Source organism: Polyodon spathula, chromosome 13 (genome assembly GCF_017654505.1).
Source record: "Polyodon spathula isolate WHYD16114869_AA chromosome 13, ASM1765450v1, whole genome shotgun sequence".
Taxonomy (NCBI): Eukaryota; Metazoa; Chordata; class Actinopteri; order Acipenseriformes; family Polyodontidae; genus Polyodon; species Polyodon spathula.
In genome coordinates, this window is record NC_054546.1 from 16,002,128 (window position 1) to 16,017,303 (window position 15,176).

The 15,176-nt window shown below is 38.6% G+C and overlaps 1 protein-coding gene across 1 annotated transcript in view; it reads left to right on the top strand.

Moving 5' to 3' along the window:
• Positions 1-15,176, top strand: part of dntt (deoxynucleotidyltransferase, terminal) — a 133,873-nt gene that overhangs the window by 46,146 nt on the left and 72,551 nt on the right. The window contains exon 7 of the mRNA XM_041267774.1: positions 6,314-6,562. Coding sequence (XP_041123708.1) covers positions 6,314-6,562 — 249 coding nt within the window. The remainder of the gene's footprint in view (positions 1-6,313; positions 6,563-15,176) is intronic.

Below are 15,176 nucleotides of genomic sequence, written 5' to 3' on the forward strand. Positions count from 1 at the left end.
AATCTTAATAATTTCAAGTCTATAAACAGTTTTTTAGAAAGGAGCTCAGATTTAATATGCTTACAGGAGCATCTCTGAAGGTCACACTGATTTCACTCAGCAGTACTGTATGTTTTAAAAAGTAAATGTATTGTTTATGAAATAATGGATTACAGAACTGTACAGTGCTGTAAAAAAACAAAAACAATATTTTCATTAAGTGTGTATTTTAATTGTTCCCAACCCTTCAAAACTCTTATAAAGGCTTCTTTATAATTTCATATCCTTTTGAATTTTTGTAAATGCAAATATACTATAGATTTTAAAACTGGCTGAAAATGCTATTTATTCTCATCTGACATATTATTGAATTATACTACATGAAATACCTAGAATTTTAAATATCTGTTTACAAACATATATCATAGATGTTTTATGACAAAAGTTTTTATTATCACACTTATGAAGATCCTTTTGGAAAGGAATTAAAATTTGAGTATTGAAAATGACCTGTGTGCTTGTCCATTCAGAGACGTTTGTACCTATCTATTAAGCTGACCGTGTTACTTAAGAGTGTGGTATATTTGGGTCATTGCATCACTTTTAAATCACTTTAAATTTATATACGTATTCTAATTCAGTCAAATACAGTTCAAGGACAGTCCATAGCCAAAGACATAAATCATGCATAAGTTAATTTTCATGTAAAAATTTCAAGGCTGTTTTTGTTATTTAGTCTGTTAAATAAATGTTTATATTTATCAAACTACTGCAGTCGATTGCTGGTTTCTTTAACCGCTGTTGAATGTGTAAGCTGTTGACAGTGTAGTGTGACGAACTGCCATTAGGGATTCTGAACCTTGCCGGCTCTTTTAAATAGTGAATAAGATGCTCACTTGCAAGGTCCATGGCTGCCAGTTCGTGCCCACCCTCCGTCATGTTAAACATGCAATCAAAACTTTATTTAAAATATCAAACCAAACTAGAAAAAAAAATAAAAATAAAAATAATGAATTATTTATGACTATGGTCTGATTTACTTTTTCTTTCATTTCTTGCTTTTGAATCAGTATTTGAACCTGATACAGGTTGGGTGGTATATGCCATCTTGTACTAAAGCATTTCTGGTGGTATTATCGTATTATTAGTGACCACTATGTATTACTGTGGAAGGAAATGGCTGAGCGGTGACATCAGGCTAAAAGGCGAAAGAATAACACGCGCCAGGTAACTGCTCCAGTTCAAAAGACTTGCTGCACGCTCTGTTTATTAAACAACAAAAATAAATAAAAGGTTTTAACAAAAACAAACTCTTGCTCACAGAGCGAAATAAAAGAGAAGAACAAACAAATCACAAACACAAAAATAATAACAAAAAGGTACAGGTTGATCATAGACTTCACTGACTAAATAACGTTTGCTGCTCGCTCTCGCTCTCAGTACTCCTCTCAATCCTCCCCCGGAATGAAGAGAGCTGCAGGTATTTATACAGGTGACCATTAATTCAGGAGATGGCCTTCTGCACGAGTTTTAATTAACATTGACAGGCTTCCCATCCATGCTGCAAAAACAAAACAATAGCACACATGGCAATTTGTCATCATTCAAATATACAATAAGTAATAAATAAACACAAAACACAGTACAGGGGCGGAGGGGGAATCTAAAATAAATATTGAACAGGGCTGCTCACCCTGTTACAATTACTGTACATGTATAAAATAATACCGTAGCGACGGGTGAAGCTCACACAGATATTACAGTTTCTCAAATTCAATTATTTATTGCAGGCAGAGATTCTATACTCAACAAGTAAACATGCTGCATTCAAACGAGTAGTACAGCAACAGCTGAGTAACATAGTGTTACATGACTGTTACACAAAAATAAAACACACTGTCGGCCATGTGCCACGCCAACCAAGCTGCAGTCAAGTCACACCAAGTATCTACTGGCTCTCTAATCCCTGCTCTCCTTGGCATAAATGCCCTCACTCCCTTATATGCCCTCAGCCAATCCACATCCCCAGCACATCACCCACTAATCCCAAGCATGCATAATCTGATTACATCCTAAAGACAAGCCAAATTGTAATGACTTACGTTGTGAAACAGTAACATGCGTTCTGAAAGCAAAGCTATCAAAATGAAAATCTTCTAACATGTGTGGCAAAGTGCTCGCCCCTGTGTTTACTGTGTGTAACAAAACGGACTATACAGACAAAACACGGTGAGCAGATATTTATCTACTATTATTATTATCACAATTATTACCTCCATCTCCAATCCCGTTCTCCACTCACCGAACACAATATAACATATAATACAAAATACACACAGGGGCGAGAACTTTGCCACATATACCCCCCTTGTGCAAAGCACACATGGCCTCAATGGCCACCTCCCCCTTAAAATCCCAAAAGTCTAGCTCAAAGTCCTGGGCCAAGAACAGGGACTTTAAGGAGTTGATGGGCAGTAATGTTGCCAGTAGCCAGGCTGCTACTGGCCATGCTGTTAGCAGACGTGCTGACAGTGGGGGGAATCTCTCCTCCCGCTCTACCACTGGTAGCGGAAATGCTGCCAATGGTGCGGCTGTCAGCAGACGTGCTCACAGCTTCCAGACTGATTCCTTCAGCTGGGGCAAGTCCAGCAGCGGAAAAGCTGCTGGGGTTGGTGGTCTCCAGACCTCCCCCAAGATCTCCGGCAGCGAAACTGCTGCGGGGGAAGGTGGTCTCCTGACTTCTCCCCCCTTTTTCATAGCCGGCAGCTCACTCTGGTGAGGCTCCGGCCACACTGACCCATGACCAAGCAGAGCTGACTGCAACCCCTGGCAAAGCAGTTCCAGCGACCTCAGGCGATGCGGAGCGGCTGGCAACCCCAGGCGATGCGGAGCAACCCCAGGTGGCAGTTCCAGAGACCCCAGGATACAGAGCCTGGCAACCCCAGGCCATGCAGAGCAGCTGGCAACCCCAGGCGATGCAGAGTGGCTGGCAACCCCAGGCGATGCGGAGCAAATGGCAACCCCAGGTGAAGCAGTTCCAGAGACCCCAGGCCATACAGAGCAGCTGGCAACCCCAGGCGATGCAGAGTGGCTGGCAACCCCAGGCGATGCGAAGCAGCTGGCAACCCCAGGCAATGTGGAGCGGCTGGCAACCCCAGGTGATGCCAGGCAGGCATCCTTGGACGAAGCGAGGCAGGCATCCTTGGGCGAAGCGAGGAAGGGAGTCAGAACAAGCTGGGGTACGGGTGTTGGCCCTCTTCTCGGCCACTGCAGCTGGGCGATTCTTCTCCGTGCTTCCCTCAGCAGCCTATGCAAGGGCTGCTGAGGACTGCCAGCATCTCTTCCTGGTCCTTCTGATGCAGGGAGAGGCAGCTCCAGATCCTCTCCTCGTGATGGTGGGGGAAGTGATACCAGCAGGCATTCATCCTCTGCTGATGGGGGAAGTGATACCAGCAGGCATTGATCCTCTGCTGGTGGGAGAATTGATACCAGCAGGCATTCATCCTCTGCTGGTGGAAAGGGACCCAGCAGGCATTCACCATCTGCTGGTGGACAGGGACCCAGCAGGCATTCACCCTCTGCTGGTGGAGGTGGCGGAGGCAGAGGCAGTTCCTGCTGCTCTGCTCCTGCCGGTGGAGATTGCAGAGGCGTGAGGTCTCCTGGTGACGGAGGTGGGAACGGAGTGTAGTCTACCCTTGTTACAGGGGACTGGTGCAGCTCTCCCTCACTTGCAGGGGACTGGTGCGGCTCTCCCTCACTTGCAGGAGACTGGTGCGGCTCTTCCTCCTGCTTTGGAGACAGTGGTAGACCTCTCCCTCTGGCTCTGGAGAAGGCAGCAACGGCTTCTCTCCCTCTGGCGCTGGAGACGGCTGTCGGGTTCACGAAGGGCACTGGGTAGAAATGTTGTTCCCAGTGTTCCCCATCTCTGGCCCACAGCAGTAGGAGGAGGTCCTCCCCGCTCCACTCCCGGTCCAACACCCAGTCCAGCATCTCCTCAGAGGATGGGAAAGGCTCTGTTTCCTCCCTCCTGGGCAAACACGATGAGCAGATATTTATCTACTATTCTTATTATTATCACAGTTATTACCTCCGTCTCCAATCCTGTTCTCCACTCACCGAACACACAACATATAACACAAAATGCACACAGGGGCGAGTACTTTGCCACACATGTTTTCAGCTGGCTCACTGTAACAGGATTCTTTAAAAATGCACATATGGGACCTATGTAGCTAATGAAAGTGCATGACAGGTAAGATTTATGGAATTATTTTGTTTGTTACAAGTATATTAAAAATAAACACTGTCAATACTAACACTATGCAGGTTATAGCAAGATTGTATAAAACAATGGCTCCTGAAAAAAAAAGAAATAGAAAAATACACTAAATCAGCAGCTCTCAGGATCAATAGGGGCAGCAGCTATAAATAGACAGCACCTACCAGCCAGCCATTATTGCTTTTCAAAACTAGAGCCAAGCAGTTATAGTCATAAAAAAGAATAATATAACAAAATATCAATGTGTATCTTTAATAGCTATGGCTGTCATAAATGTGGGAATCTTAATGATACATTTGGACTTGACCTTAAAGGAAACCAGTTGAGCCTCCAGTTTATTCCTGGTTTTTCCCTGGCAGACGCAGAGTTGCCAATCTCTCCACTGTATTTTTATATTGTTTAAATGCAGAGGAGTCTATTTTTAAATAATTTGCTTCATTTTCATAAAAATCATATGAGATAAACAACTTAAAGAGCAACTTGGCACATGCATGACATATCAGTTATCATAGCTAATGTATTCTTGTTGTTATTAAGACTTACCATTTTTCATTTTAGTTATCATATCTTGGTGACTTTCTAAAAAATCTCTAAGTTCAGCGGTACACCAAAGTGTATCTATTAACCTGGCCCAGCTGCAACACTCTGCCCTTAATGGAAGTTAGACATATATTAGTAAGAAATACTACTTGGAACAAATAGTGTATTTCTTATATCCACAGGAGTGTTTCTGGGGGACAGGCTGATGGTTACACTCTGGTGTACCAGCTGAGCTGAGAAAGGAGACATGTTTGAGAGCCCTTTAGAGGCCACCGGGATGCTTTACATTCCAGAGTCAGGATGTTATGAAAATGATATACAAAGTAAATAGAAACAAAAAGAATACATTAGTTAACTGCAACAGACCATACCTATAACAACTTGCTCTTTAAATGCAGCACCATTAGCAGACAAAATGAATTACAAATGGGTTGTAAGAATAATTTCACTGAGCTTCTAATTTGGTAGCACACTGATACAGATACAATGGAATGTCACTGAATTACCACTGGGGTCAAAATGTTACCACTGTTATACATGTCTGCAGTTGTAAATAAACATTGGATTAGTGACTTTGCATTGCCATTGGAGATAAATGATGTTCTCTTCATATTACTGTAGTATTTTTGCCTAATGGATGGTATGTATATTTCCATGCTATTATTTAGACAACCAGTAAGACACATGTATTTTGTACATTTGTATTAATCATATTTTTCAGTATTGCATTATGTTTTGAGAGTATGCTTATTAAAATTAAGTTGAATTTATAAGTAGCTGCAAATGTAATTTCTTTTTTTTTTTTTTTTTTTTTTTTAACTCCGTTTTTTATTTTGTAGTCATTGTGAATGGTTCTGGGTTCTGTGTCTAAATCATTTTTCTCTAAATACACCTTTACCTGGCTTTGAACTACTTTGAGCTCGTCTGAACCCTAAATGGATTAAACTTGGATTGAACAGTCTTCCTTTAATCTGAACACTCAGCAGTGACAAAGGTAGAAATACTAAAATAAATGACAAACGTTTTGACTCTGACTCCTTCTCAATGTCTTCAATGTTACAGTCCAAATGTTTGCCATTGAATTCATTACGTTTATTTTAGAATTCACATACCTTTTAACTCTGCTTGCCTCACCTGCTCTCTCTTTATGTAAACTAAGTGGGACTTCTAGAGTTGAAGGATCACATTGTCATACGACTTGAATGGAATGAGCACAGTCTCAACACAAAGCCAGGTACAGGCAGATTTAAAGAAAAATTATAACAGCTTAATATTGGAGCAACTGAATAAAGAACCGCTCAGAATGACAGAAAATCCAACAAAATCGTAAATAAATTAAATTTGATGCCTTAAAAATAATCACTAAAGTGGTGAGATCAGAGTTAACCCCAATGGCATAATACACAGCTATTCATAGACTTGGAATTTGGAGTGAGTAGTTTTGCCTTAATTCATATTTATAATAAACTAATCAGCTCTGTTAATCTAATCAGCTCTCTCATACTCTCCCTCAAGGGCATTCTGCTGTACTATGATATCATTGACGCGACATTTGACAAGACCAAGCTGCCCAGCATGAAGTTTGAGGCAATGGATCACTTTGAAAAGTGCTTCGCGATTATAAAATTAAACAAAAAGCTTGTGAAGTGCGATGGGCAGGAGGAACTTGCTGGTGACAAAGACTGGAAAGCTATCCGTGTGGATCTGGTCGTCCCTCCTGTGGACTGTTTTGCCTTTGCATTGTTGGGCTGGAGTGGTTCAAGGGTAAGTGGACAGATATTAACGTGATGTGCCCCCTACAGTTTAAAAAAACTGGTTTTGAAATATTTAAAGGCGTGCTTGGCAGTGCATGCTCCTAAATCAATTTTCTTTACAAATATTAAAAATATTAAAACAAACTTTCAATGAAAATATTTTGATTGGAAGTATTTTTTTTTTATGTACTGCAGATGTTGGAATGGAGTCACACCATATACTATTTTGCAGTACATATACTATTTTTGTATTTCTAAATTCAACACTTGCGAGTGCTAAATCACTATGGATGATATTCCCTCCATTAGAACTAGAAACATCACCACATTTATTTTACCCCTGCTTTTATCCATAACTTATAACAATAGACAATTAAAAAAAAAGAAGCTATTTGAACGACTCCAAGGGTCTGAGAGCAATCAAACCATATGATATTGCATTATCATACTGTATGTATACAAAATGTACATGCCAAAGCTACCACCAAAATCTCATTCAGATTGTGTTTTTTTAACCTGGATTTTGCTCCCCTGAATAACTAGACAGTATTTTAAATGAAAATATGTTTGAAAAAATGAAATGTTCAAGTTCAGTCAAGAGTTCATCACATAATACATGCACACTACATTTATACTGTAACCCCAAACTGATGGGGTGATAACTAAATGCAATCGGTTTGATCGGTTAACGGTTAACATTACAGATGTATACGTTTTACTGATATAAACCCCTTTGTAGTATTCAGATTTGTTTAAAAAACAGAATTGGAGCTTGCTTGAGTAATGGAGTACGGTTAACATGTGGTTTGAAGTAGTATTGGAGTATTGAGATCAAATCAAAGGCTGCCTATATTGAAAAGAGCAAACTTAACTCACAGGCAGTAACTAAGTAGCTAGGTTGAATTCCCACAGTTTCATATATTTATGATTCAACCTGCTCTGATTACGCCTCCTTTATGTATTAATATTATTTTTGTTTGTATTATTATTATGATTAATATATTATGTTTATATGGGGGCAGACAAAAAAACGTCTGTCGTTATAATTTTGACCTGTTTGATTAATGGGTAATTAAGACTCCAGCCACAGAATATAAAAGGACCCACTGATTGTGATATTCAAAGATGCTTGTTTTTGTAACCTACAGTTAGTGCTTGTATTTGTTTTGTTTGGCTAATATGCCCTTTTCTTTTTTGTTTTTGCCAAAGTGTTTTAATTAAAGATTTAGTAATTATACTGCTGCGAAAGTTTAAGCCCCATACCTCTGTTTGTTTGTGTGCTGCTTCCTTGATGCTGACATCACCACCCATGCCACTCAAAGCCATCCTTGCCACCCATGCTCATAAGAATATGTTGCATCAACTCCTGAAGATAACATCTGTTTCAAAATAACAGTATAGTTGTGATCTGAGGAAAACAGGTCCAGGTTCCTTTTGCTGCTTGTTAGCAAATCCAACTTTTTGTATTCAGATTTGGTACACAGCAGTATTCTTCTTTAAGAATGTTATCAGATTTTAGTTTGTTAGTTTGGCTTCAGTTTCCAAAAAATATCATATGTTTCTTTAAAAAAAAAAATCACACTTTAAAATTATATCTGCTTAGTGAGCAAGTTTAAAGTCTGTAATAATACAACCTCACACAACATTTCTGTGTTTTGTAATCTTTCATTTAAATACAACAGGTAATAGGAGTAAACATAGATACAAATCTAACGGTGAATTATGCAGTTACAAATATCTAAACGTGTGGTCAAAGTAACTGGGCAGGGTGATGTAACCTTGTTAATATGCTTTAGGGATGTGTTTCAGCAATATCTTCTCACAGTAGCTCTTGTCAAATTTATTCACTTTCATTGCACCTCAAAGATTTTTAGTTATGCCTGCAAGCAAGCCACTTTTAATTTGTACAGTTGTATTTGAATTGATGTATGCAATTCACAAAAAAAAAAAAACAAAGCAGAAAATATCTTCAGCACAAGAAAGACCACTGAAAATGGTGACAGTTCTAACAAGAGGTAACAAGCAGATAATGTAGTTACATAGGGATCTTGTAGATAATGCATTTTGATTCGATTAAGGCAACATCAATAAAGAACAGGACACATACAAGTCACCAAGAAAAAGCAGTTCAACCAGGTAACAAAGAAAACTTTTGTGTAGATTACAGAAACAAACTAATAAAACAAAATACTTCCAAGACAGCATCAAATGCCATTTCTTATTGTTTGGTTTACTTGTCCTTACCCTTTAATGATGTTTCTAGCCATTCCGAGTGTACCTGTATTAAGTTGCTGCAACACTGAGATTGAATCATAATTTTACTCCATGCCTGTACTGCAGCTGCTCCTAACAAGCTTTGAGCGTATCCACAGTGGTTGTGAATGCCAGGTCCTTTATTCCTCATGCTAAAAATGAATATGATGCTGTAATCTTTCTGCCTTTGATCCATCGAATAGTATCTTAACAGTGGCTAGAAATGATTCAGTCACCCTAACTTTTGATATATATATATATATATATATATATATATATATATATATATATATATATATATATTATATAGTTTTAATTGTGTTTAAAAACAGACTTTCCCCACTCAAGCTATATCCTTTTGCATTACCTGTTACAGCATCCTGTCTGTTTCCTCCAGTACACTGTATTTTTGATGGCCATTACTAATACACCCTTATAATTGCCTATAAAGAGCTCGACAGATTGTGCAGTTGACAGTAATTAGTTTAGTATTTCTCAAAGTATTTGTATGATGTTTGCAATCACTGTGAGCTGTTCTGGATTTCAGTCGAAATGTTTGTCATTGAATGCATTAAGTTTGTTCAGACCTAGGCAGTTACAACTAATTGAAGAAGATTTAAAATGTTTGTCACTGAATTTATATGTATTATTTTAGTATTTCTAATTATATCACTGTTGAATGTTTAACAGTTATGTAGAACAAGGAAAAGTGAACAAATAAATGCAGCTGCATTTTAAAGCTACTTACTCTAGAAATAACCAGGGATGACTCTCCTGTGAATAGGCTTGTAGCCTCCTGGCGTGATGAGCAGTCACAGAAAGAACTGTCTACTGTGTTCAAGTCTAGAGGCTACAACACTCAAAGCAGTCAATCCATCTTCCCACTAAGGGCAAACTACTATTTTCATTAGATGTGCATCACTGTTCTGGGATGCTGTTGCCCCTTTTAACAGAATTTGTGGTGCTTTATCTAGCTTCTCAGACTCCTATCTCTGTACAGTAATACCTTATTTTCTTATTATTAAGTGTATATCTAAAAAAAGAAACTGTAAGAAAAAAAAAAGTATCTGGAGATAAAATGGCCACCTGCTAGACAGATGTGTTTCTTGACTCTCCGCTGAGCTGTATTTATTACAGCAATAAAAAGATCCTGCAGCTTTATTTAGACAGAGGCATCTGACACTCCCAACTCCATAAAATGTCCAAGGACCGATCTCGTAAGTTACAACTACCCCAGAATCCACAGGATAAAGAAATGGATGCTTCAGAAACTTTGGCTGTGTCATCGCCATCGCCGTCGGCTGAGGTGAGCCTTAAAGTGATATGGGATGCCATAAGCTTGTCCAAATCTAACTTAACATCTCTCATCAATGCTATAATGAATCTGATAATAAATAAATTGGATGCAATTCAAACCTCTATAGCCCAAGTGACAACAAGATTGACTGAGGCCGAGACATGCTATGAAAAATTAAAATGGTGGAAAAAGAGAACACTTACGGTACCTAAGAGAAAAGATAGACGACTTAGAAAGCAGATCCAGGCATCTAACTTTTGTCTTGTCAGACTAGCAGAGGAAGTAGAGGGATCCTGCCACTCTGCCTTCTTTGAAAAATTAACCTTCGTCTTATCGGACCACCAGAGGGAGTAGAGGGATCCTGCCACTATGTCTTCTTTGAAAAATTAACCTTTGTCTTGTCGGACTACCAGAGAGAGTAGAGTGATCATGCCACTCTGCAATCTTTGAAAAATTCCTACCGGAACAACTTGGATCGAAAAACTTTCCAATGCTGATTGTAATCGAAAGGACACATCACACTCTCACAGCTTGCCCCGCAGAAGGCCATCATAATTAATTTTCTGAACTTCAGAGATAAGGAAACTGTTCTTCGAGTCAGTCGTCCATGCAAGAAATAAACTCTTCTACCAGAACCTGCGAATATTTCTCTTTCCAGATGGGATACAAATATATGAAAATGGTGATGTTTTATAAAAGAAAATGGCTGCCACATATATGTTTACATTTTAAATTTAAACCTGCATCAGTTGACAAACAATTTACTTGACTAACTCCAAACTTCACAAACATCTTCCCTGATACTGTATCAATACAATTGACTTTTAAAAAAAACTGTGTTGACCGGAAACGAAAATGGCCGTTTGGCGCATTTTTTTAGAAACCTTTCGAAATCTTCTTCTTGAGAAAGGGTGAAGCGATTGATCTGACACTTGGCATATATAATCAGCACCAAACCCGCATCAAGTTTGCGAAGAAGTTTCTGCGATAAATTTTAAAGTCAAATCTTATCAAAAAGCGCCCTTAAAAGCAAACTCCTGCTGTTTGAACACCGTTTGACCAACAAACTTCAAACATGGTAGTTATTGTCCCAGTAACAATGGAATACAAATATGTCAAAATGTTTATGATTTATAAAACAAGATGGCCACCAGATGTATGTTTACATCTGTAATTTAAAACTGCCTAATATTATAATTACTATTTTTAGTAATAATAAGTATTTCATCTCCTCATCTCGTATATAACCCTTTGTTTGATCCATATATTGGAGATGGGGAAAAAATGCCCACCTATATTGGTGTAGAAGAGCATACTGACTGCGTTACTAAAACAGGAGGAGCGGAATGTTTATAACGTATTGGGGCAAAGTGGTGAATACATGCAGGTAAGTGCAGTGCAGATCTGATTAATTACACAGATGAATGATTTACAGGTGCAAGGGTGTTTATTAATGATTATAACATCCAAAGCCTTATGGCAAAACCTGCAAACAATAACAATGATGGAAGTGGTACAGCAAAGTGTATCACTCCTGTTTGTAATTATCCCACGGGTTTGACCCGCAACCAAAACACAGACACAGTTCCTACAACGCGTGAATTAAGTGCTTGTGGTGCAAAGACAGTTCCGTAGTGAAAAGTGAGTGTTGATGTCTGGGTTAATGCTGGCCTGCGGCTACAGCTCCGGATCGTGCGAGTACTCTTTAAAAACAAACAACACAAACAAACAGTGTTACAAGACAGACGAACACTCAGAACACTCACGATTTATTCACAAATGATGGGCTCCTTCTAGGTTGTTGCTAACCATCTACAAAGGAACAGATCACTGAAGCTACACCCCCTAGTTATACCCTTGCCCGTGACCCCTAGGTTAACGACCACTTCCGCTCCTCCAATCTTCAGTGAGCTTGGGTGCCTTAGCTCTGCCCCCCCTCCTAAATGGCCGACTTCCACCTACCCTACGGAAAAAATTGTCTTGCCATTTGCTTAAGGTTACTTTGTTCATTCTTTCTAGTGCCCTCACAGGTCGGGAAGGAGATCTAACACCAAGCATCATTCGATCTCTGTCACATGTATCTGTTTATTTACTGTCATGGCAGGATACTTAGTTTACGATTATCGTCTCATTGGGATTGGGCTGGCGAGTAGTTATGAGTAGTGGCTGATCTCTGGCTCGGCCTGGCTCACTCTCTAAAACTGCACTGCTTTGTTTCATCAGCTTGGAAAGGACTCGTTCTGATTGGGATTGGGGAACCAATTTGAGGTGTGGAATGCATGTCTGAAATATTTTCTTTTTTTAACTAAACAGCAGTGACACTTTCAACTATATACTATTGTAACCCTTCAGCTCATATTTTGAATATATATTTTAGATGTTATGAATTCTAAAGGAGGTATAATGGAGTGTAGAGTTATTTACTGTTAGGGGGTGTATTGTATTTTGGGATACTTTAAGATAGGGAACTCTGCCATGGACGAACATAATTTTTTTGTGCTTTAAAGGAAATTTTTGTAAATTTCTTCAAACGTACCTATGGCAGGGCAGGGCCCTGCCTGTAAATATTGTTTTGTGGTGTTTTGGTGGTGTTGTTTGTCAGGGATGGGGTTAATTTCCTATCCATGCCAAAATACATGTGAGAATGTGGCTGAAACTGATTGAATAATTGATAATTAGGCTCCAGCCACATGGTATAAAAAAGAGAGAAAATCCTTTGTTTGATGGAGGGAATTTGGGAGTGAATAAGTTTGTTTTGGCCCTTGAGCTGGTTATTTTTGTTTCTGTTTGTGTGTTTGTAACTTGTTTTTGTTAAACATTTTATTTTGCTCTGTGAGCAGTGTTTTGTTCAACTTTTTTATTTATTTTTGTTGATTAAAATGCGCAGCCACCCTTACACTGCAGCTTCCTTGTCTCTGAGTCTCTTTGCCTGCCGATACCACCTGGGCCCGCAACGCTATCCTGTCACAGTACCCATGTCAAACTTTGCTTCATATAAATGCCTAACCTGGAACATCAAAGGTATTAACCACCCTATCAAATGCAAACAAATACTAAACTATCTCAAAAAACATAATGTAGATATAGTTCTTTTACAGGAGATGTACCTTACAGATATTGAACACTCCAAATTGAAATGGGACTGAGTAGGTTAGGTGTTCTGTTATTCATTTACTTCTAATGCAAGGGGGGTAGCCATTATTTTTTTTATTTGTTTTTTTAAAAAAAAAAGGAAGATGAAAGATCTCTGATAGCTATCTGGCAAGCTCAGAACACGTTGGCAGGTGAATACTCCTACTATTCCCATGTTCATAAATGTTATAACTCAGTGTGCATATTTAGCTAAAACAATTTCAGTTCCCACCTCTGGACTACACAAATACCCTAAACGATGCAGATTTAGTTCACATCTACTTAATGATTCTGCCTTCATTAACTTTATAAATGAACATATTGAGATTTTTATGTAAACAAATCAGAACCCTTCAACCTCTCCTGTACTTCTGTGTGAATCAATGAAGGCATATCTAATGGGTCAGGTAATCTCTTACTCTGCAGGTAAATGGAAGCAGTACCTATCTGAAGTGACATCTCTATAGAGAGTGACTAAAGCCCTAGAAAAAACAACATTTTAAATCCCATGACAAAACTATAAAATGTAAAATGATTATCTTTTAATACACTAACCACCTGTGAGCAGAAAATGCTCTTATCAGAACCAAACAGTGATACTATGAACATGGGGATAACATTTTTGGCCTGGCAAATTAGAAAATAATAAATAAATAAAAATAATAATTAGAAGATTTTTTAATATTATTTTGACAGGATATGGCTAGTGGTGACATCAGGCCAGATGCAGGAAGAATAACAAAGAAGCAAGGTACTGCAGGGCAAAAGAACGCGTGGTGCGCCATTTATTTAAACAAAAGTAAATAAAATAGTTTAAGAAGAAAACACTGCTCACAGAGCAAAATAAAATATTTAAACAAAAAAACGAACACAAAATAATACAATCAGGCTGGGCAATAGCCTGATCTGTTACATTTCGTTTTAAATTTCTATTCTCTCTCGCCTCTCTCTCCTCTGTTCCTCCTCTGAGCTCTCACCCAGAGTAGGGAAAACTGCAGGCTTTTTATACCATGGCCAAGGGATTTAACTGGCTCGTAGTTATTCTATACCCCTCGGCCACAATCTGTACAAGTTTATTAATTAGCGGATGAGGCTTCCCAACCACACTACAAAACAAAACCGTTTGGCTATGCCGTCAAAACCATAACACACGGTGCTTCACCGTTATATATACAAATAACAATAACTAAATCATAACAAACAAAACACACGGCTTTTGCTGTCATTTATATAACACTAAATAAATCATAATACACACAAAATAATCTGCACAGGGGCGGAGAAGGAGAAAGCCTTCGACCATGTTGAATAGGACTACCTCTTTGAGGTTCTGAAAAAGATTAATATTTGCCACAAGCTAATACAGTGGATTAAAATACTATATAAACAACCGGTGGCTCAAATACAAACTAACTCTAATATTTCACCCCAATTTTCTTTATCATGTGGAACCAGACAGGGCTGTCACGTATCACCTCTTCTTTTTGCCCTTGCAATAGAGCCTCTAATCATAGCAATAAAATCCTATCCTAATAGTTCTGGAGTACTGGTGGGTGAGCATCAGCATGCAATACCCCTGTATGCAGATGACATGTTGTTATTTCTAACAGAACCAGACCAATCATTGAATGCATTGATTGAAGTTTTAAAATAATATGTGTCTTTCTCTGGAGATAAAATTAATATTACAAAAAGTGTTATTATGCCACTAAATTCGCTTGCAGGGGGTTGGTCATATCAGGAATTGCCCCTGATGTAGTCTCCCCACAAGCTTAGTTATTTGGGTTTGCAGATTCCCAGTTAAAGAGGTGACGTACTAACTTAACTATATTCCTTTACTGAAAAAAGATTGACGTTGAGTTGGATAGATGGAAGGCATTGCCTAGCTCACTGATTGGAAGAGTTAATTGTATTAATATGAATGTATTTTTCTAAACATTTT